Below are 21,455 nucleotides of genomic sequence, written 5' to 3' on the forward strand. Positions count from 1 at the left end.
TACATGCAGCCCTGCTTGTGAACACTAGTCCTGATCAGTAGTTTAGTGACCTTGAAAACCTTTTAGGAAAAAATGGCAAACCGTAACATGGCACCGTGTGAGTAATATGGCGACATTCAGTGAGATCACTCCTAGACTCGCCCCTTGTGAGGAGCCGGTGAGCGCAGCGCAGAGCCGCCGCCATCCAGCATACTGTGTAGCCAGAACTACATCTCCCACAATCCTCCGGAGGCAGACAGGACGATGTGCCACGCCCACTTCCGGTTTAGGTGAATGATTGACAGGTGTGTGTCGCTGCTGCAGGGCGCAGTATGCAGACAGCTCGGGCCATGGCGAGTGAGTACCGATGTCAGTGCGGGGTGACGGTATAAGAGCCCTCTCCTGGGCTGCCTGGCACTGCCAGGGGGAGATAAGGGGCAGACGGAGGAGCTGCACCAGGCGGCTCTGTACTGCGTGCACTCCTCTCCTGTGTCTCCAGTGCAAATAGTGAGATAATCGTCAGGACAGGAGAATACAAGGTTACCTGAATAGCAGGGGCTGGAGTGGCAGTACTACTCCCAATACTCAGGACCTGCTGGGAGTTGTGGTAGAAGACCCTTTACTGATCCCTGTAGGCGATCTGTCCGCAGTCCGCTCACTGCTGGGAAATACTGCCGAATATGACAATTATGGTACGTGATCCATAACATTTCCCACAGGAGTAACAGAGGACGCTGCTCAGCCAAAGCTCAAGAAAAGATGATCCAGCAAAACTAAAGACCCCACAAACCATTTACCCCACTACCCAAATGTCTGCTGCTTCTCGTTATGTGACCACTGCAGCTAATCACAGACTGTCACCAGCCCAGGGCGTGGAGGGCTCAGTGTCTGCACTGACATGGTTCCCCTAATAGACCCCTAATAGACCCCTATATGCCCAGGAGGCTGTTATTTTGGGTCAGGAGGTCTGCTCCTCTGGTTGTGTATGATCTATGGCCTTATTGGGCCCCCTGTTAGCTCCAGGACCTGGGGGTCCTCTTAGCTCTCACACAGCGGCGGCAAGAAGCTGCGTGATGATTGGTGGAGAGCGGCCCCCTGCAGTGATGTTAGGACCTAGGGATGGAGGATACAGAGTAATCTGCTCCTAGGTCACCTCAGCCGGGGGTGGTCTGTATTGTAATAAACTGGCGTTTGGTCAGAAGTGATGCTGCGTGTGTGCATGATGTGTACTGGGACAAGCACGGCTCATGTAGTGGGGAGGACCACTCCTGCCCAGGGCCCACCCAGGGATACACCGGTTCTCCAGTGGGCTAGTCTGAGCTTGATCGCCAGGTTATAGGGACCACGAAGATAGTTGTGAGGCTCTTATGCTTTTTTATTCATTGGCAAAAGGTAAAAAACATTTTGCTGTGGTTTTCCCTGCAGCTTTGCGTTTCTGCATGTGATGATGTATCTTTTCTCTGCCTGGCTTCCTCCTTTGGATAATAATAGAGGGGGGTTTCTCCTATAATGTCTGTTTATTAGTGATGAGCGAGCGTGTTCGTTACTCGAGATTTAAGAGCATATGAAACTCTACCCCAACACATTAGACTCTCGCCTGCCGTGGAAACCTTCAAAAGGAACCTGAAGACCCACCTCTTCCGACAAGCCTACAACCTGCAGTAACCCTCGCTCCACCATACCGCTGCACGACCAGCTCAACCCTCACCTACTGTATCCTCACCCACCCCTTGTAGATTGGGAGCCCTCGCAGGCAGGGTCCTCTCTCCTCCTCTACCAGTCAGCAACTTGTTTTTGTTCACATGTAAAGCGCCATGGAATTAATGGCGCTATAATAATATTATGCTCGGATGTTCTTGTGTGCATGATTTGCGACTGTTTGACAGTTTTAACCCCTTAAGGACCTTGGGATTTTCTGTTTTTGCATTTTCGTCTTTTGCTCCCTTTGTTCCCAGAGCCATAGCGTTTTTATTTTTTGGTCAATATGGCCATGTGAAGGCTCATTTTTTGCGGGACGAGTTGTACTTTTGAACGACATTACTAGTTTTACCATATCGTGTACGGGAAAACAATCCCAAGTGCAGTGAAATTGCAAAAAAAAAGTGCAATACCACAGATATTGTATTTTTTTTTTTTTCCACGTTCACTGAATGCTAAAACTGACCTGCCATTCTTATTCTACAGGTCATTACGAGTTTGTAGACACCAAACATGTATAGGTTCTTTTTTTATTTAAGTGGTGAACAAAAAAAATCCAAAGTTTGCTAAAAAAAGATGGCGCCATTTTCCAAGACCCGTAGCGTCTCCATTTTTTGGAATCTGGGGCCAGGTGAGGGCTTATTTTTTGCGTGCCGAGCTGAAGTTTTTATTGATACCATTTTGGGGTAGATCCGATGTTTTGATCGCCCATTATTGCATTTTATTGCAATGTTGCGGCGACAAAAAAACGTAATTCTGGCGTTTTAGATTTTTTTTTTCTCATTACGCCGTTTACCGATTGGATTAATTATTTTTTTATTTTGATCGGGCGATTCTGAACGCGGCGATACCAAATATGTGTATGTGGTTTTTTTTGTTGTTTTTTTTATTTTGAATGGGGTGAAAGGGGGGTGATTTCAACTTTTATATATTTTTTATATTTTTAAAAACATTTTTTTTTCAATTTTTGCTTGCTTCTATAGTCTCCATAGGAGACTAGAAGCAGCAACTGTCCGATCGCCTCTGCTACCTAAAGGTGATGAATAGATCACCTCTATGTAGCAGAAATGCTCCTGTGCTATGAGCACTGACCACTAGGTGGCACTCATAGCGATCAGCATATAACCACTGGAGTCTACTGCAGACCCAGGGTTGTCATGCCCACCCATCAGTGATCCGCGATCACGTGACGGGGTCACCGATGGGCGGGGTAAGTGACGTGCTTCTGGCACGGCGTTGTTAAATGCCGCTGTCAGAGATTGACAGTGGCATTTAACATGATTGCGATTCCACCCGCGGATGTTGCGGGCACATGTCAGCTGTATAAATCAGCTGACATGTGCCCGGTTCATTGTGGGCTCAGCGCCGGAGCCCGCGCTGAACAGGGGGTGACAGCCTGTTGCATACTATTATGCCCCAGGCTGTAAGGGGTTAATACATGTGAGGAATGCCTGTTTGTTAGGCATTAGTGTTGAGCGAGTATGTTCTATTAACCCTTTCGGCGAGTATGCTTGGGCCGAGCTCCGAGTATTTATAGCTGCTCGGTGATATGGTTGAATCGCTCCCGTGTGCATGATTTGCGACTGTTTGACAGTTTTATTACATGGGAGGAATGTCTATTTCTTACACATTCCTCACATGTAATAAAGCTGCCAAACGGTTGCAAATCATGTACACGGGAGCGATTCAACCATATCACCGAGCAGCTATAAATACTCGGAGCTCGGCCCGAGCATACTCGGTTTGAACATACTCGCTCAACACTATTAGGCATTCCTCACATGTATTAAAGCTGTCAAACAGTTGCAAATCATGCACACGGAGTGACTCAAACATAACATTCAAGCACGCCTCAAATACTCGGCGAGCACCTGATTATGCTCGCTGAAAGGGTTAACAGAACACTCTTGCTCATCACTACTGTTTATCAAACATGGCACATACAGTTATATGAAAAAGTTTGGGCACCCTTATTAATCTTAAGCTTAATGTTTTATAAAAATTGGTGTTTTTTCAACAGCTATTTCAGTTTGATATATGTAATAACTGTAGGACACAGTAACGTTTCTGCCTTGAAATGAGGTTTATCGTACTAACAGAAAATGTGCAATCTGCATTCAAACAAAATTTGACAGGTGCATAAGTATGGGCACCCTTATTTTCTTGTTTTAAATACTCCTACCTACTTTTTACTGACTTACTAAAGCACTTTTTTTGGTTTTGTAACCTCATTGAGCTTTGAACTTCATAGCCAGGTGTATGCAATCATGAGAAAAGCTACTTAAAGTGGCCACTTGCAAGTTGTTCTCCTGTTTGAATCTCCTCTGAACAGTGGCATCATGGGCTCCTCAAAACAACTGTCAAATGATCTGAAAACAAAGATTATTCAACATAGTTGTTCAGGGGAAGGATACACAAAGCTGTCTCAGAAATTTAACCTGTCAGTTTCCACTGTGAGGAACATAGTAAGGAAATGGAAGAACACAGGGACAGTTCTTGTTAAGGCCAGAAGTGGCAGGCCAAGAAAAACATCAGAAAGGCAGAGAAGAACGGTGAGATCAGTCAAGGACAATCCTCAGACCACCTCCAGAGAGCTGCAGCATCAACTTGCTGCAGATGGTGTCACTATGCATCGGTCAACTATACAACGCACTTTGCACAAGGAGAAGCTGTATGGGAGAGTGATGCGAAAGAAGCCGTTTCTGCAAGCACGCCACAGAGTCGGCTGAGGTATGCAAAAGCACAATTGGAAAAGCCAATTTCTTTTTGGAAGAAGGTCCTGTGGACTGATGAAACCAAGATTGAGTTGTTTGGTCATACAAAAAGGCTTTATGCATGGTGGCAAAAAAACACAGCATTCCAAGAAAAACACTTGCTACCCACAGTAAAATTTGGTGGAGGTTCCATCATGCTTTGGGGCTGTGTGGCCAATGCCGGCACTGGGAATCTTGTTAAAGTTGAGGGACGCATGGATTCCACTCAGTATCAGCAGATTCTTGACAATAATGTTCAAGAATCAGTGACAAAGTTGAAGTTATGCAGGGGATGGATCTTTCAGCAAGACAATGATCCAAAACACCGCTCCAAATCTACTCAGGCATTCATGCAGAGGAACAATTACAATGTTCTGGAATGGCCATCCCAGTCCCCAGACCTGAATATCATTGAACATCTGTGGGATCATTTGAAGAGGGCTGTCCATGCTCGGCGACCATCAAACTTAACTGAACTGGAATTGTTTTGTAAAGAGGAATGGTCAAAAATACCTTCATCCAGGATCCAGGAACTCATTAAAAGCTACAGGAAGCGACTAGAGGCTGTTATTTTTGCAAAAGGAGGATCTACTAAATATTAATGTCACTTTTCTGGTGAGGTGCCCATACTTATGCACCTGTCAAATTTTGTTTGAATGCAGATTGCACATTTTCTGTTAGTACAATAAACCTCATTTCAAGGCAGAAACATTACTGTATCCAACAGTTATTACATATATCAAACTGAAATAGCTGTTGCAAAAACACCAATTTTTATAAAACATTAAGCTTAAGATTAATAGGGGTGCCCAAACTTTTTCATATAACTGTAAGTTTGGGGTTACATGAAGACTTTAGTCGCGGCACGGGTCACACGGGCAAACATTGCTCTATGCCGCTGCTACATCACAGCCTATTGCAGGTGAATGGGGTTGCATTGTGATCTGAAAGCCACAAAAAGTCTGAACCAATAAGATTTTTGGCAACTTGCTAGTCGCGGTATCTTGTTGGTGGTAGTTTGACCCCGTTCACTTGCATTATGATGTGTCGTGGCCAAAGTCACAGTGTAGCCCCAGGCTTAAAGGGGTGGTCCGAGGTGAAACGAAATTTCATTCTAAATCCATATCTGTTTAGCTCTGTAATCTAAGCGATTTTCTAATATACTTGTATTAGGAATTCCCTACCGTTCCCTAACTACACTATTTAACTACTATTCTATTTTTTTTTTTTCATATTTCCTGCGTGATGATGCTGGGATAATCTAAAGCAGGAGGCAGAGGATGACGTCACTGCGGCAGCCCCTGCCCCCTCCCTGAAACGACGTGTCATCAGTGACGCTCATTTCAGGGGATGTGCTCGTCCCTGCTGTGTCCCTCCCTGCGAGCAGTGCGATCTGCACACTGACAACCTCCGCTCTGTCGGCTCAGATCAGTAATAATCAGACTGCAACAGAGCGGTGTCAGGATAGCCGTCATGCAGTGCCGCCCCCCGCCCGTGTTGTCACTGGTCTCCTGCACACCGGGTATTCTGACACCGCTCTGATGCCGTCTTATTACTGATGTGAGCCGACAACAGAGCGGAGGCTGTCAGTGTGCAGATCGCACTGCTCGCAGGGAGGGACACAGCAGGGACGAGCACATCCCCTGAAATGAACTTCACTGATGACACTTCATTTCAGGGAGGGGGCCAGGGGCTACCGCGGTGACCTCAGCCTCTGCCTCCTGCCCTGGTGACGCTTCATTTGAGTATCCCAGCATGCACTGGGATTCTCAAACGAAGTGTCATCACACAGGAGATAGAAAAAAGTAGAAAACTGTAGTCGGGAATTCTTAATACAAGTATATTAGAAAATAGTTTAGATTACGGCACTAAATAGATAGGGATTTATTTTTACTTCAGACCACCCCTTTAAGGAAACAATTGTGCCGTTAAAGGGGTTGTCCGGTCCAAATTGATAAATCTGCAGTCACTCTGAGCGAGGCCGCTCCCCGTCTAGAGACGCACGGCCTCGCTCCATACGAGTGCATGGAACGAGGCTGTGCCCACTGGCCGGGAGTATGTATAACTCATACATACCGCTCAAAAATTAGCGAATTCCCACAGTGCATGGCAATGGGGGGGGGGGGGGGGATTCATAAGTCTGCAGTCACACAGAGTGGCTGCAGACTTATCGGTTTGGACCGGACAACTCCTTTAACGGACCGTTTCTACATTCATGGCCCAGCCAAAGGAAATCTGCTCCATCAGTCGGACACTTGTCTTTCACAAATTTCTGAGTGTTGTAAATGTTAGGGCTCATTCACACGTCAGTTTTTCACGCATCAGTTCTCAGTGTTTTTCACGGATAGAACTCGTGCTCATGACAGTCTATGGGGCTGTTCACATTTCCATGTATTCTTGTGGGCCAAGACGTCTGCACAAAGCCCCAGGGACTTGTCCGATACCAATCCAAGTGTTGAATCAAACTTGCTAATCCAAGTTTATGGATCCATGAAAAAAATGGAATGGCCTCCGTGTGCTGTCTATTCTACCGGAAAACCCGATGGTACAACCTGATACTGACCAAAACGCAATCAAGTCAGATTTTTATTTTTTTTTTAAAACATACAAGAAAAATCACTTGACGTCCGAATGAGGCCTTAGACCCCACAATCGTCACATTCACTTTACAAGGAAAGTGCATCTATTACCAATGTGGAAATCAAGTCAAGGTGTCCGAATGTTTTTATCTTCGGGCAGCTTGTTCCCTCTGGACGTCCTCTTGGTAGGATGAAGGACCAGCTGCATACTGCACAATTTTGCCATAAAACACCTAGAACCCGATTACAGTAATTTTGGGTCATTTGCACCAGGATCTGTTATCACTGATATAACCAGACGTCATAACACTAGTGTGAACAGAGCCTTGTTGCCGGTGACTGTCGGTACCGTTCACCTGTGCTCTACACTGTGATGGTTCCAGCAGATGATGGGTGTAATCTATTTTCACAAATGGCTGAATTCCTTTATTCACTGACATTGCATTGTCATTTGTTAAATATTATTATTATTATAGTGCCTTTTATTCCATGGCACTTTACATGTGAAAAAGGGATATACATAGCAAAAACAATTGCAATAAATTTTGAACAATACAAGTCGGCGACTGGTACAGGAGGAGCGAGGACCCAGCCCACGAGGGCTCACAGTCTACAGATATATGTATAATCAGTCCTCTGTGTCAGAACGTTCCTGGTGACAGTGAAGAACTTCATAGACCACAGTGAAATGTTGGCCTTGCAAACTTTGATCAGGGTCTTGTGCCAGGCGGCCGGATAATGACCTATTACCGGCTGCAGTTGGTTAATAGGTGATTGAGGCCGGGTAAAGATTAACTGTGCCCTCTACTGTAGGGATAGGATATATTTTATTAAATAGCACAGTTACTTGTAGTCATGATATTTTTATTTATTTTTTAGGCCTCATTCAGACGTCTCTGTTTCCAGTATGTGTGATATCCGTTTTGTTTGTTTTTTTCACGGATACAACACATACCCATTATAGCTATTCACTGTGTATTTGCACGGAGACATGTCCGCTTTTTTCCTGGCAGCACGGATAACCAGGGCCAATACTAGTCTATGGGTCCAGGAAAATGAGCTTTGTAATTTTATTTATTTCTTTATCCATCCATGAAAAACGCTGATGGTAAATATGGACACACGGACCAAACACTGATGACACACTGATTCAAAACACTGAAGACACCGGTGCCATTTTTTCATTTACGTGTTTAAACACAGACATACCATAGTGTTTTGTTTTTTTTTCAGTCTACATCTATTTATTTTTGGGCAAAAAACAGGAACAGATTCCAGCAGAGTAAAAAAAAGGTTCATGTGAATGTCCCTGTAAGAACATTATATTAGGGCCTTGCTATTAATTAGGTGCTAGTATTGTGGATTTATTGCAGATTTTCCCCATTGGGAAAATCAAAGGGGAATGCAAATCTGCATCAAACCCAATTGTTGTGCATTGTGCTACAGATTACTGATGAATCAGAAGCAAAATCTTCAAGTCTAGATAAGTTTATAGTAAAAAACAAAACTTTGTTCAAAGTACAAACAATTGCTTTATCCATCTGTGGCAAATCTCTGGTCTCCCTCCGGTGATCAGGTCACATGTGATAACGTCATTGCTAGAGGCTGGGTGTACAGAGACTGCCGGGCGACCAACCTGAGAGCCAAATGTATTGAGTATAAAGTTATTATAGGTTAGGTAATCGGCAGCAACATCTGGACACAGAACCTGCACACTTTGATGCTGATTTGCTCTGCGGGTTTCGCTGCAGCTTTCTCCACATTTACTGCTGAAAGTTCCAGCAACAAGTTCAGTATGCGGGAACGTTCCCTTAGTAAAGTCAGCAGATCACCACCTGCACACCCAGTAATGCCGTAACATAGTATTGATCCTCAGATCGCCATTTCTTTCCCTAGAATTTAAGCTGGCCTTGGTGCAGCTCCTGGTGTCTCCGGTGAAATCTGATAACTTGAAAAAAGCCTCTGAGCTGATCAGAAAGGCGGCACAGCAAGGAGCGCAAATCGTGGCTCTGCCCGTAAGTATGTTTGTGAGCTCAATAGAATCGTTTTTTGGGAACGGTTTCTGGTCTCTCATGTCTTATCTTATTGGGATCAGTTCTCTGTGAAATGCTGTAAATCGGACTCCAAACCGGAGCTCTGTCACCTCTGCCCGTCTTGACCCGACCATCAGTTCTTTAACGATTATATGTCATGCTGCTGAGCAGAGTTAAAATAAACTCTGTACCTTTTTTTTTCTTTTTTTTTAACAATTCTGAAACATTTTCTTTTCTTTTTTTTTAAGTTTATGTTCACATATCCAGTAATCCTCCATTAAAACGTATCCGTTGACAAAAAAAGTTGTCCAGACACAACTTTTTGTCCTCCTGAAAAAACCTGATTTTAACTGGATCCGTTTTTTTTTTTAACATTGAAGTCTATGCAAAACAGATCCGTTAGTTAGCCATTCTTTTTTCTCCTATTTCAAAAGGATCCTTTTTTGATTACTGGATCAGTTTCAAATGAATGATTACTTGAAGGTTCACATGTCCAGTAGTATCTGTAAAATATTTAGTTTTCCATGCAAAAAAAGTATCCTTATCAAATGGGAGAAAATGGATGGCTAATTAACAGATCCGTTTTGCATAAAATGTTTAAAAAAAAAAAAAAAAAAAACGGATCCAGTTAAAATCAGTTTTTTTCAGGAGGACCAAAAAGTTGCGTCTGCACAACTTTTTTGTCAACGGATTGCAGCTTAATTCATTCTAATGGATGATTACTGGACACGTGAACTTAGCCTAAATCTGTATTGTGCTGATCCCTCTGTCTAAGATGAAAATGAATCCATTGTATGAATCAGTGGACAAAAGGGTGTTGTCATTTTCTTTGTGAAAAGCGGGCTTGGCTCTACAGTTTGGCTCTGGCATCACTGATTGGACAGACTTTATATGGTGCATAGACACGCCCCCAACTGGTAACACCCAGTTGTCAACTTATTCTTAAATTCTAGGAGGACTAGTAGAGGAATAGCACAGTTATTAGAAAACTAGATGGTGGCCCGATTCTAACGCATCGGGTATTCTAGAATATGTATGCGGCCGACCGGGCACAATCAGCAGAACGTTGTTTAAATTTGGCGCCAAAATTGCTGATTGGTCGCGACCGGCAACCGCGACCAATCAGCAAAACGGTGTTGAAATTTGGCGGCAATATCGGTGATTGGTCGCGGGTGGGGGCCGCGACCAATCAGCGAACTGTGTTAGTGAGGACCGGAGAGCTTGTTTAAATTTGGCGATAAAATCGCTGATTAGTCGCATCCGCGACCACTCAGCAAAACGGTGTTGAAATTTGGCACCAATATCGCTGATTGGTTGCGGCTGGCGGTCGCGATGAATCAGCAGAGCGGTGTTTAAATTTGGCGCCAATCTCGCTGATTGGTCGCGGTCGGCCGGCAACCTCGACCAATCAACAGAGCGGTGTTTTAAATTTGGCGCCAATCTCGCTGATTGGTCGCGGCCGCCGGCCGACCGCAACCAATCAGCTAAGTGGTGTTTAAATTTGGCGCTAATCTCGCTGATTGGTCGCGGCTGGCAACCTCGACCAATCATCAGAGCGGTGTTTAAATTTGGCACCAATCTCGCTGATTGGTCGCGGTCGGCCGGCAACCTCGACCAATCAGCAGAGCAGCGTTTAAATTTGCCGCCCATATCGCTGATTGGTCGCGGCCGGCGGCGGCGACCAATCGGCGAACCGTGTTAGTGAGTACTGGAGAGCGAGTTTAAATTTGGCGCCCAAATTGCTGATTGGACGCGGGCGGCGGCCGCAACCAATCAGCCGAGCGGCGTCTAAATTTGCTGCCCATATCGCTGATTGGTCGCGTTCAGCGGCTGCGACCAATCAGCGTCGTATTAGCGAGGACCCGGGAGCGACGCTGCCTGTGCGGGTACTTCCGCTGCAAGCAGCTGGGAGATAAGCGGCTGCTCGCAGCAGAAGCATCCCGACCGGCGGCACCGCTCCCTGGTCCTCCGTTCACACTTGCCGTCGGGAGATCAGCGGTCCTAGCCGCTGATCTCCCGACGTTAGCCGCATGGAGGTTAGCCGCCGGTCGGGGTAGTTTTGCTGCTAGCGCCGCTCATCTCCGGGCTGCATCGCCGCTGACCTCCGTCCGGCAGATGAGCCGCTAACGGCCGCCATCTTTTTTCTGAAATCCCGCGTCGCTGATTGGCCGTGGCCGGACCAATGAGCGCCGCGGGATTTCCTAGACAGACAGACAGAAAGACAGACAGACGGGATAAGACAATTATATATATAGATATGATCCAGAATTGTAATTTCATGGAGAATAAAACTCCTTACCAAACGGACATATCAGGAGAGATGAGAGGTCCCCTTGACAGTGAAATTGTTGCTGAATTCTCACCTGAAATCATGTCTGAAGGCTTTGCTGTGTCATCTGGCTCTCTGCTTGGGAGATATACGGAGGCAGCCGAGAGCGAGCGCCCGAGATTTCTCCCCATAAGTGAATGGGATGATAATTCAGTTTTGTGTCTATTCCCAGGAGTGCTTCAATTCTCCTTATGGTACCACGTTCTTTCCTGAGTATGCGGAGAAGATTCCCGGGCAGTCCACCCAGATGCTGTCAGACGTCGCCAAGGATTGCGGGATCTATATTATTGGAGGTTAGACTCAATGCAAAACCCAGATGTGGTGATGTCGTTTGTAGGGAGAATCTGTCATCAGCCCTAAACAGCAAAAAAAACGGTCAAAAACCGAAAATCAGTATTTTGTCAAGAATGTAGTCGCTCTCCCAAACTGCACAACTCCAGGAGCCCATTGGCTGACGTGAAATGGGTCGTTAGATAGCTAATGACAAGGAGTAACTTGTCCTAGGCGTCACTATCCAGCTGATATGATGTAGCAAGGGTAATAGGGATTTGAAATATATCAGAATATATATTGATAGGAAAATGGGGCCGAAAAAAAGGCTGCAGCAACTTTCAAAAAGAAGGCATATATGTGCCACACATTGGGTGTGTATGGTAAGAAAACCCGACACATATTTCCTTCCGCAAATCCATGTGAGGATTAGTCACATTCACTGGGGATAATTTGCCAGCTCTTCACATGGAATCCCTGAGAATAAGTTGTGGCTTTGATATCTTGTGATGTTTATTTTTTCATGGTGCAGATAGAAAACCATATAAACTGTTTGCCGGTGCATGCAGAAGGGTTTACAAAAAACACTTTCACGTGCATTGTGTTCGGATTGATGTTGGATTTGATGAAGATTTATGTGCAGGATTCTTGTCAAATCCTTAAAGATCCTGATAGGAGTTATCCACTGCTGTCCAGAGCTGCTCACTTGAGCGCTGCCAATGGCGCTACGACTCCTCACACCCTATGAAAATACCAGATCGGTAGGAATCATGCTTCTTTCTGCCGGTGGGGCTAGCGTGTCAGCAGGGATCGTGGCTTTTTCTGCCGTTGGGCTAGCGTCTCAACAGGGATCGTGGTGTTTTCTGCCGGTGGGGCTAGCGTCTCAGCAGGGATCGTGACTTTTTTCCCCTCGCCCATGACAGCAGACCTTGAGAGATGGATCCGCCCCACCAAGGACAGGAAACTGAAATAAAAGGGCAGTACCTCTCCCTCGCTTCAGTTGGTTTCCAGTCCTTGATGGGAACCTGTCTGTGAAGACTATGTTGTCAGCTTACCTGGGTCTGTTTCGGTGTGGAAGAGCAGGCTCTGGCCTGTGCATCGGGTTCCAGGCTCCAGAAGCGCCGTCCACAGCTCTCTGGGGCTGTGCCCGAGCGGGCGCTGGCGGTGAGGAGCGCTCCGGCTCCCCGCAGACAGCCGCGCCGCCCTCCCCCAGCCGCAGGCTCCTTGCTGGCTGCAAATGTTGAGCGACATCACGGCGTGGTGCTCGTTGGGAGAGGTGTGCCAGGTGATGTCAGGGGGCGGCGCCCGGATCCAACATGGCGGCGCCCTGTAAGCGCTTGCTGGCTGATTTTTGAAGCCTCGGACGGCGGGTGTCGGGAGGGGGGAGGGCACTTGAACCGGAGGAGGTTCTGCATGTGCCCTTATTTAAAGTGGGGAAAGTCTAGTCAGTGCTGATTATGCTCCAACCACACAGTCTCCGTAGACATGGCAGACAGTCAGGAGCAGCAGCTGACCCCTCCACCTCAGCAACGCCAGCAAAAGAAGCGGTCTGACGCCTCTCACACAGACAGACGCTCAAGTAACCGTAGCAGCAGCCGGAGAAGTAAGGTGTCGGGCGTTTCTGTGCCATCCAGAAGGGATTCATCTCGTATCCCACCACAGCCTCCAAATCCGGTACCCTTCAGTGACTTCAGGGGTGAGTGATCTTCGTGAATGTCGGTTAGTATTAATGGGAAGTTATGTGCTTCATCCCTTAGGAGCCTAAGAAGAGTAGCACCAAACAGAAGAACAGGACATGTCTTATGCCAAATCCCCCTTTCCATAGATTGGCAGAAACAGCGTTATTCAGGCTGTATTAATAGAACCACTGTGGAGAGTACACCAGATTTTGCATCTAATCTGAGGTCCATAGTCCGTGCAGAGGTACAGGGCTCCCTGAAGGGTTTTCTTAAAGGGAAGAGGAGATCCCATAAGGATGTCTTCTCTGACTATGATTCATCCTCCCAGTCAGAGGATCAGTGGCTCAGTGATTCATCATCCTCTTCCTCGTCGGATAATGTTAGACCCTGCTTCCCTATTGAGGGTATGGACAGGCTGGTCAGAGCGGATAGATCAACTATGGGGTTAAGAGAAGAGAAAGCAGCCAGATCCCTAGAAGACATTGTTTGCGGGCCTGGAGGGAAAAACAAAAAGACACCATTTTCCGGTGAACCCTAGAATTCAGGTCCTTATAGACCGGGAATGGAGGAAGCCCGAAAAATTGGGGGCATTACCTTCTTCCTCAAAGAGGAGATACCCCAAGGTTGACTGATTGGTTGCCCGATCATCTAAAAAATCATATCTACGCCTGGAAGATTCGGGCATCTTTAAAGATGCTCTAGATAAAAAAGCAGACTCCTTCCTGCGTCGCACATGGGAAGCAGCAGCAGGGGGCCTTAAACCAGTGGTAGCGGGCACCTGTGTTGCGAGGTCACTCATGGTATGGCTACAACAATTAGAAGACAAGCTCAAAGATAAAAAGACCCCTAGAGATAAAATCCTCTCCAATCTACCTCTAATGCAGGCAGTGTCAGCCTTCCTGGCTGACACATCGGCAGATTCAGTTAAACTCTCAGCCAGGTCAGCAAACCTGTCTTATGCTGCCAGACCCAGTCAAAACATAAATTATGTTCCCTCCCATGTGACGGCAAACTCCTGTTCGGCCAAAAGCTGGACGAGCTTTTGGAGAAAGCTGGCGATAGGAAGTGAGGTTCCCCAGGGTTCACGGGGGACACAAAAAGGTCTTACTTTCGGAAGAAGAGATTTAACTGGGGTCGCCCTCCAGGAGACAGAAAGAGATGGGATTCCAGATCTAAGAAGGAGTCGGGTTAAATGTTTGGAGGACCATCCTCCGCGACTAAGAAATCTTCCCAATGACGCCGGGCTAGAAGTTGGTGGAAGGCTATCCCATTTTATTCCAGCTTGGGAAGCCATTACATCAGATCCCTTGGTGCTGGGTATCGTGAAGGGTGGCCTGAAGATAAGCTTCTTTCAGATTCTGCGCCGAACCTTTGTGATCACACCCAGGAAATCCGTGGAGGAACAGTTGGCCTTGGAGTCAGAAATATCAGATTTAGTGAGGAAGCAGGTCCTTCACGAAGTTCTGGAGTCACAAAGGGAAAGAGGATTTTATTCCTCCCTATTTGTGATAAAAAAAACAAATGGGTTCTTTTAAGGACCATTATCAACCTCAAGAGTCTAAACCAACTGGTAGAAAACCAGACGTTCAAAATGTAATCAGTGAACTCGGCAGTAAAACTCCTGCACCACAATTGCTTCATGGCAGTAATCGACCTAAAGGATGCCTATTAACACGTCCGAATCCATCCATCCATGGGGAACTTAGACCTTTCCAATTCACTGCCCTACCTTTCGGTCTCTCGATAGCTCTGAGAGTGTTTGCAAAGTAATAGCAGAGGGGACAGCCTTTCTACGAATCAAAAACATAGTGATCGTTCCCTACTTATGCAACTTTTTGGTGATAGGGAGATCAGAAGACCACTGTTTCACTCAACTTCTAGAGGTCACGTCCGTTTTACAACACCTGGGATGGTTGATAAATTCTCAAAAATCGAAACAAACCCCCTCAAGGACTCAAATCTTTCTGGGCCTAGTCCTAAATTCTAATCTCCAAGCCTGCTTCTTCCCAGAAGACAAGGTTTGCAAAGTAATCAGTTTGGTCACAAGGGCTATAGTCTCCGGTGATGTCCTTGAGAGAAGCTATGTCTCTACTGGGCTCCATGACGTCCTGGCTCCCAGCAGTCAAATGTGCCCAAGGTCATATGAGGCTTCTTCAGTGGGAGGTCCTGTTGGCGCAGAGATCCTTCAATGGGCGTTTAGAAAGAAGACTATCTCTTTCCTTAGGAACTATAGACTCCCTTTATTGGTGGACAAACAGAGGAAATCTGACCTCAGGCGTGCAGTGGTCCAGACCAGTAGACCATATAATTACAACCGATGCGAACGGTTCCGGCTGGGGGAGTCATCTAGAGCAGGGTTCCCCAACTCCAGTCCTCAAGGCCCACCAACAGGTCATGTTTTCAGGATTTCCTTAGTATTGCACAGGTGATGGAATTATTGCCTGTGCAGGTGATGCAATTATCACCTGTGTAATACTAAGGAAATCCTGAAAACATGACCTGTTGGTGGGCCTTGAGGACTGGAGTTGGGGAACCCTGATCTAGAGGATCTCTCAGTTCAGGGACACTGGGCATGTCACGAGATAAAGGCATCATCGAACTTAAAAGAGCTTTGGGCAGTGGAGAAATCCCTGATAGGCTACCTTTCCCACATTCGGGGTCACCATGTCCAGGTCAGGTCAGACAATCCGGACAACAGTGGCTTACATAAATCACCAGGGAGGAACAAGATCGCGCTCCCTGATAGTAGTGGCAAACCGGATCCTGCAGCTAGCGGAACAGCATCTTCCATCCCTCAGTGCTCTACACATTAAGGGGGTGGAGAATTCAAAGAGTTTTTCTGAGTCGCCACACCTTAAGACAAGGGGAGTGGGCCCTAAACTCTGTAGTCTTCCAGCAGATTATCCATTATCTATAGGGTCCACCGGACATAGATTTGTTCGCCACCAGGGCAAACAGAAAGGTGGAGAAATTCTGTTCACTAGACCAAACTGAGACTCCCTGTGCCGTAGACTCCCTTCAGGTTCCATGAAAGTTCAGGAAGGCCTATGCCTTTCCCCCAATAGTAATGATTCTGACAGTTGTGATGAAAATTCGGGAGGATAGAGCGAGGATAATTCTAATAGCCTCTTTTTGGCCAAAAAGACCCTGGTTCTCCCTGCTTCGTCTAATGTCTGTTTCAGATCCCTGGGTCCTGCCGAAAAGGCCGGACCTTCTCAACCAGGTGCCGGTATTCCATGCGCAGGCCAAAGGATTCCATCTTGCGGCGTGGAATTTGAGAGGGCATTACTGAGTAATAAGGGGTTCTCACCCGGGCCTAGTTTCTACCCTATTGGGTAGTAGAAAGCCCATAACTAAAATTTATAGCAGAATTTGGGGGAAGTTCCTAAATTTTATAAATGCCCCATTATCGGATAAACTTTCAATTAATGATGTGCTGGAGTTCTTGCAGAAAGGACGTGACCTGGGGTTGGCCACAGGAACACTCAAAGTTCTGGTATCAGCTCTGGGGGTGCTTTTTTATTGTAACCTGGTAGGGAACAGGTGGGTCTCTAGATTCATTAAATACTGCGCCAGATCTAGACTAGTTTGGACTCCCAGAATTCCTCCCTGGGACCTGAATTTGGTTTTAAACGTGCTCACTATTGACCCATTTGAACCCCTGCAGGCTATCTCTCCAAAGATCCTCACCCTTAAAACTATTCTCTTAGTGGTCTTGACATCAGGCTGTATGGTGAGTGACCTGCAGGCCCTTTCCGTTAATCCTCCATACACCCAAATTTATGATGACAGGATCATCCTACGTCGAGATACAGCATACCTTCCTAAGGTAGTGTCCAGATTAAACTGTAATCAGGAGATTGTATTACCCTCATTTTGCGTCAGTCCAAAAAACCCCGGGAAAGTTAGATTTCACAATCTGGATGTCAGGAGATCCTTGTTACAGAACATAGACATGACTAGTCATTGAAGGAAGGATCATTCCTTGTTTCTGACCTTTCAGGGGAGTAGGAAAGGTCACGGGGTATCAAAGGGTACTATTTCCAGGTGGCTTAGGGAGGCCATTAGTCTAGCCTACATATCTACAGGAGTTCCGGCCCTGGACGGTATGAAGGCTCATTCCACCAGAGCTGTAGCAACCTCTTGGGCGGAGAGAGCGGACGTCTTGATTGACCAGATGTGTAAAACTGCTATTTGGTATGCACCATCCACCTTCTACAAGCACTATAGGTTGGATCTATCCTCCTCTGACCTCACCTTTGGGAGAAGGGTACTTCAGGTGGTGGTCCCTCCCTAGAGTGCTCAAATTCTCTCAAGTTGTACTGTCATGGGTGAGGGGAAAATGCCAAGGTTACTTACCGGTAGCTGTTTTTTCCTGAACCCATGACAGCACTCGTAGTTTTCCCACCCTGTTTTTCACGCACTGGTGTGCACTTTCTTTTGGATGCTTATGTATATTGTAGGTGTTGGTTATTTGTCTAACCTTTTCTGGAGGTCCTCTCAATGCTCTGTAATCAACTGAAGCGAGGGAGAGGTACTGCCCTTTTATTTCAGACGGTTTCCTGTTCTTGGTGGGGCGGATCCCTCTCTCAAGGTGTGCTGTCATGGGTTCAAGAAAAACCGGCTACCGGTAAGTAACCTTGGTGTTTCTGCCTTTGGGGCTAACGTCTCAGCAAGTGTGGGGTTGTAACGCCATCGGCAGCGCTCCTTTCGGATGAGGAAGTGAGCAGCTCTCGGTGACAGCTAATACCCCTTTAATCAAGAAATGATGGAGATTTAGCCCTAAGCTCATGGAAAGGATGAGAATTGGGGAACATGGTAGATGAGGGGTGGAACTGAGATGTGCACACTTATTGTGTTGGTTATGCTTTTCTGCCATAATATATTTATTAGGACATCGGATGTTGCATCGCCCACATCTCATCTGTTACCTACTCTACTGGTCACCATACTGTCCTGTACGTGTCGCTAGAAATGTTATGTCTAATTATGTATTTCTTCTATAGGTTCAATTCCAGAAGAGGATTGTGGGAAATTGTACAACACTTGCACAGTTTTTGGCCCTGATGGTAAATTGCTGATAAAGCACAGAAAGGTAATGGAGTGTCACCATGGTACATACAGGCAGCGGCCTCATTGGATGTTACACTATAAATGATTCAGTCACAGAATCACCTACTTTCCTTTTTTGGAAGCCAAATTAGTGTAATCAACACAAAATCTAGCAGTTTTTTTAACAACATTATAGTAGTTGGAGCTTTGTCTTTGTGTTTTCACAGCCACCAGTAGTCTGGGGTTACACGGGAACTTTGGCCGCAGCACAACTCGCGCAGCCAAAGATCGCTATGTGCCACAGCGTAATTCAGCTGAATGAGGTCGCATTGCAACCCCCAGGGTACCGCGACAAGCAAGTCACAAAAAGTCAGACACAGTGTTTGGAGTTTTTGTGACTTTCTTCTCGCAGTACCCCAGGGGTTGCAATGCGACCTCATCCACCTGCATTACCCTGCGATTTGGCACCGGCACCTAGAGATCTTTTTTCGCGCAGCCGGTGTCCGTCAGTCCCCGTAGAGGCCCAGCTTTGGGGTAGTTTCAGAGCTCACTGATTAAGTTCAGTGGGATCTGTATAAGTCTATATGTGATGTGCTTCCCCTTAGCAGCTGCATTCAACAGGGTTTTTATCAAATATTTTAATAAAATAAAAATATTAAACTCAATAAATATAAGCCATTAAAAAGTAATACAATATAATTACATTGAATATTTTTATGTGGCATGCATTCTTTATGGAAATATCCAGTTGGGCCACATCACACATCCACAAACACCTGTCATTATATAATGTGCAGTACTCACAACTTGAATTAGTGATGATGTGCACTTTCCAAACCTCTCCTGTGTCCTGGATTTTGTACTGTGCACCCTGTGACCTGCAGTGCAGAGCCACAACGCTTCACACAGTGACTGCTCTGCACATGCGCTTGTCCAAGGCTGCGGGTCAAGCTGGAAGCTGATGATAAAAGTGCAGTGGAGCCGTCCACAATGTGGCAGCTTGTATATATTAAAACCTACTGACTGCCTTTATAGTTCATTTGCACCTCAGAATCTATTACGCTTGTAGCCAAAGTAGCAAATCTGATTTCTTCTTTTTTTCTGTTTGCTGTTAGATCTCATGAAATCTCACTTTCTCTATTTTTTGGCCTCCACAGATCCACTTATTTGACATTGACGTACCTGGGAAAATCCGTTTTCAAGAGTCAGAAACACTAAGTCCTGGAGACAGTCTGTCTGTATTTGATACACGTATGTGAGCACGTTGGAGTACAATGTAGAATGATCTCTCCTCTCTAGATTCCAGGTCCCAAACATTTGGCATCATAAGGCTGCTCTTACACCTCACTTTTGCCGTATGCTTAAAGGGGTATTCCCATCTGCAAGATCCTATCTTAATATGTAGTAGGTGTAATAATAATAATATTAGCAAATACCTCCAATAAGAAATGTAGTATGATTTTTCTGATTTGCTATGTCTCTTTCCTCATGTGCAAGCATTGCAGGACCTTAGCTAGTTGTCATAACCATGGATACCTAAGGTCCTGCAATGCTTGCACATGAGGAAAGAGACATAGCAAATCAGAAAAACTATAGTACATTTCTTATTGGAGGTATTTGCTAATATTATTATTATTATTATTACACCTACTACATATTGGTATAAGATCTTTAAGATGGGAATACCTCTTTAAGTTGGTTGGGTGCATGCTGCTATACTGTTGACCACAGTATCCAGACATATAGTAGATGGTGAGTCCTACGGTAAGTCATGTATGAGCAAAATAGAAATCTCTCAAATCCTATTGCTCAAAAAATTTCTTGATGGCATAGACAGACTTTCCAGCGACTTAATACTTTCCTATGGCCAAACTGTTGAGCAGAGCAATAAAACTTAATTCTGCACAAGCTAGATCCCTCAATACGGTTGTCAGAGGGCAAATGTACTTTGATTAGGAAAACAGGTGATACCACGAAGAAAAGTGATGGTGTTACTGGAGGATATCACGGGGAAAAGACCTCTTTGTGCAGCTTCACCCTCAGTACAATGGGTGGACGGGACTATCGTTGTGCAAGGAAAATCCGTGAACCCTTCATACTGTGCACTGTGTGGGTCACTGCAGTTGGACCCCGACCGTTCAAGAATTGAGCCAATTCCTAATAATCCGCTATCCTCTGTTCACTATTTTTTTACTCAGCTGGTAACTTCATGTCGGTCTGTGAAACACTCCACCCCTCCTCCCCGTTGTCCTTGATGTATAGTTATACTGTAACCAGTGCAAACCTTTTGTACAAGCACTGAAAGTTGTTGAAAGTCATGTAGCTGGATGTCAGCAATTTAGTAGAGGGCTTTAAAGCTTCACAAACTTATGGTGAAGCTTTACTTTTGTTTTCATCTTACAGTACTATTCAAAAGTTTGGATCATGCAATGGTTTTCCTTGTACTTATTGGAAGGTGCACACTGTAAATTCAGCCTGGAGGCAGCAAGAGTGAACACTTATGCAGACATGTTTTATTGAAAACATGTGAAACAACCCAGAATATTTGTTAAACCGTAGATTCCACACAGGTCCCTTTTATAACTCCGAAGAAGGCTTTACAGCACCTTGGAAATCTCTTAGGCAGCTTCATGAGGTCACCTGGATTGGCTTCCAGTAGTCATGAAAGCGTTTCCAGAGGTGCTCAGAACTTGTTGGCTGCTTTGCTTTCAGTTTTTTGTCCAACTCATTCCAAACCATTTCAAATGAGTTGGAGTCGGATGATTGTGGAGGACAAGTCATCTGATGCAACCTCCATCCCTCTTCTTCTTGGTTACATAGCCCTTTCATAATATGGGGGTGTGTTTGAGTCATTGACATGTTTCAACACCAGTGATGGTCCCTAAGTGCAGAGTAGATGGGTTGGCAAGTAGTTGCAGAACGCAAAATAACCAACGGTGCCCCAAGCACGCCCACATCACAGCTCCCACTTCATGCTTCAAGGTGGGTACCACACACAGAAACCATTTGCTCACCTTTTCTGCATTTTATAAACACATGCAAGTTAGTACCAAAAATCTCAAACTTTCTCATCAGACCAAAGC

General features: G+C 45.7%; 1 protein-coding gene across 1 annotated transcript in view; it reads left to right on the forward strand.

The window, feature by feature from the left end:
• Positions 1-217: 217 nt before the first annotated feature.
• Positions 218-21,455, forward strand: part of NIT2 (nitrilase family member 2) — a 29,660-nt gene continuing 8,422 nt past the window's right edge. The window contains exons 1-5 of the mRNA XM_073668089.1: positions 218-336; positions 8,906-9,024; positions 11,544-11,664; positions 18,327-18,415; positions 19,530-19,623. Coding sequence (XP_073524190.1) covers positions 312-336; positions 8,906-9,024; positions 11,544-11,664; positions 18,327-18,415; positions 19,530-19,623 — 448 coding nt within the window. The 5' untranslated portion in view covers positions 218-311. The remainder of the gene's footprint in view (positions 337-8,905; positions 9,025-11,543; positions 11,665-18,326; positions 18,416-19,529; positions 19,624-21,455) is intronic.

The sequence above is a fragment of the Phyllobates terribilis genome, unplaced genomic scaffold (assembly GCF_046119375.1).
Source record: "Phyllobates terribilis strain yellow unplaced genomic scaffold, ASM4611937v1 Scaffold_2__4_contigs__length_985480577, whole genome shotgun sequence".
In the NCBI taxonomy this organism is placed as follows: domain Eukaryota; kingdom Metazoa; phylum Chordata; class Amphibia; order Anura; family Dendrobatidae; genus Phyllobates; species Phyllobates terribilis.